The sequence below is a fragment of the Peromyscus leucopus genome, chromosome 1 (genome assembly GCF_004664715.2).
Source record: "Peromyscus leucopus breed LL Stock chromosome 1, UCI_PerLeu_2.1, whole genome shotgun sequence".
NCBI lineage: Eukaryota > Metazoa > Chordata > Mammalia > Rodentia > Cricetidae > Peromyscus > Peromyscus leucopus.
Genome location: NC_051063.1, coordinates 76,612,278 through 76,614,047, shown reverse-complemented (window position 1 = coordinate 76,614,047; position 1,770 = coordinate 76,612,278). Strand labels below are relative to the sequence as shown.

Below are 1,770 nucleotides of genomic sequence, written 5' to 3'. Positions count from 1 at the left end.
AACCCTCCCAAGTGAGGAATCAGGAATCATTTGAGAAGTCTTACGCACTAGAACGGTGAAACCAGAAGTCTGTGGAATTTGGGGGTTGGAGACTGATCCTAGGGGGTTGTGCGTGGTAGGTCCATGACCTACCACCGAGCCCTTCTCCTTAGCTCATTTGGCCTTTAGAAATGTAGCTTAGCTAGGCACAAACATCCAAGGGAGCAGAGAAAACAGTACTAACTGATTTTTTAAAAATTGGTGTATTCAGAGTTAGGAGCTGTAGCTGGAGAAAATACCTCAGCTCTTCTCCAGGTCGGCCACTAAGTAGGGCAGTGTTTCCCTCAGGGCCTTGAGGAGCAAGTCCTTGCAGGTCAGGTCCCAGGCTGGAGTGAAACTGAAGAGCTTCCTCATCTTGTTCGGGTTGGTGGTCTCCGCTCGAACTGCCTGGTACTGTTCTTCAGTCAGCACACTGCCAAACAGGGCGTCGAGCAGGGCGTCCACGTCCGTGACCCTGGCGATCAGTGCTTGTCTGTGCTGGTCAATGAAGTGTACTGAGGGCAGAAGAGAGGACACAGCTGACTGCTGCTTCAGATTTTATTAGATAGAGTTTTAGGGGTGGGGGGGACCAAGGAAGTCCACCCACCATGACTACATAGGTGAACTACACTCCCTCCCCCAAATGTGTGGGTAGTAGGAAGGCAGGGCTAGTCTTGGCTCTGGCCTTGGGTTGTACAACAGATAGGCTGTGCCAGGGTGTGGTAGGGTGGGGAGTCTCACCTGTCCTGGTTGCCGTTTGAGGAGAGGCACTGGTTGCAGCTGCCGCAGCTCCAGACTCTATAAAGAAAGGTCAGGTGGTTCTCTTCCGTTTTCAATAATCTGTCTGGAGCTGATGCCCCCTCCACCCAGGGTGCTAAGTTCAAGGCTACCATGGGAAGTTTTTTTTTTTTTTTTTTTTTTTTTTTGGTAAGGTAAGAGGAAGAGAAAATTAAGAGCCAAAGAGGCAGGCCTCTGGCGGGGTGCAGGAAGTTGAGGGTAGACGACCAGGGGGCAGCCACACTCACCTCTCTGAATGACCGTTTGCAGCTGCTCAGCCAGCTCCTGCATGCCCATCTCTCTAAGCACAGTCATTGTGAGCTCGGCGCCATAAGCTTCCAGGTAGAAGCTGACAAGCTTGTCAGTGAGGTCTATGGCGTCCATCTGCTGCAGGGTCCCCCGCGGGATGCGTCCATAGCCCTGGCGCAGCGGCACTGACTGCAGCTTCATCTTGAACTTTTTGAACTCCTCCGGGGTCAGGTTTTCAAGAGCGTCCAGGATGGCATCCCGCGCCTGCCCCATGGCTCTGGGGTTCGCAGCCGCGGTGGCCTGCTACCCTTGCCGACGCCCGCTGTGACCAGGAAGTCAGCAGTCGGGGCGGATGGGCGGGCCGAGGCTCCCCCACCCTCTTGCAGTTACTGCTCCCCGCTCTTTCCTCAGCGAGCAAGTTTTGGTTCCCGCCCCTAAGACTTTCAGACTCTGCTTTTGCTAGCCAGCGGATGGAACTGGTGTGGGTGTGTTGGAGGTTTGGAGATGGAGCTAAATTGTTATTCTCTGGCTGTTTGGGAGATGCTGAGAGGCTCAGGAGTTCTTGCTTGTAAACCAGCTGGTGCTGAACAGCAACCCGTTTCTGTTCACTCGGAGTTTACTGGAGGGAGTGTAGAAGTTTAGAATCTTGAAAATGTCGAAAGCCCAAATCTCCTTTTCCCAGGTTTTAGGATCCTCCCTCATGCCACAGAATACTAGAATTGCAAC

General features: G+C 53.1%; 1 protein-coding gene across 2 annotated transcripts; it reads right to left on the bottom strand.

The window, feature by feature from the left end:
- Nucleotides 1–223: 223 nt before the first annotated feature.
- On the bottom strand, nucleotides 224–1,417 carry LOC114704433 (apoptosis-associated speck-like protein containing a CARD). 2 transcript variants are annotated; one of them, XM_028885692.2, is made up of 3 exons: nucleotides 1,044–1,415; nucleotides 760–816; nucleotides 224–533 (listed from the first exon to the last, which is right to left on the bottom strand). In XM_028885692.2, the coding sequence occupies exons 1-3, from the start codon at nucleotides 1,315–1,317 to the stop codon at nucleotides 280–282; spliced, it is 585 nt and encodes a 194-aa protein (XP_028741525.1). In that variant the 5' UTR covers nucleotides 1,318–1,415; the 3' UTR covers nucleotides 224–279. The 2 variants fall into 2 exon arrangements, with proteins under 2 accessions (XP_028741525.1, XP_028741526.1); XM_028885693.2 differs by lacking the exon at nucleotides 760–816 and having other exon boundaries at nucleotides 1,044–1,417.
- Between the last annotated feature and the right edge of the window lie 353 nt (nucleotides 1,418–1,770).

Coding starts and splice junctions, on each gene's coding strand:
- LOC114704433 (XM_028885692.2), bottom strand. CDS start 1,317: ATGGGGCAGGCGCGGGATGCCATCCTGGACGCTCTTGAAAACCTGACC. Junction 817..1,043: donor GCAAACGGTCATTCAGAGAG/GTGAGTGTGGCT, acceptor CTTTCTTTATAG/AGTCTGGAGCTGCGGCAGCT. Junction 534..759: donor TCAAACGGCAACCAGGACAG/GTGAGACTCCCC, acceptor TTCTGCCCTCAG/TACACTTCATTGACCAGCAC.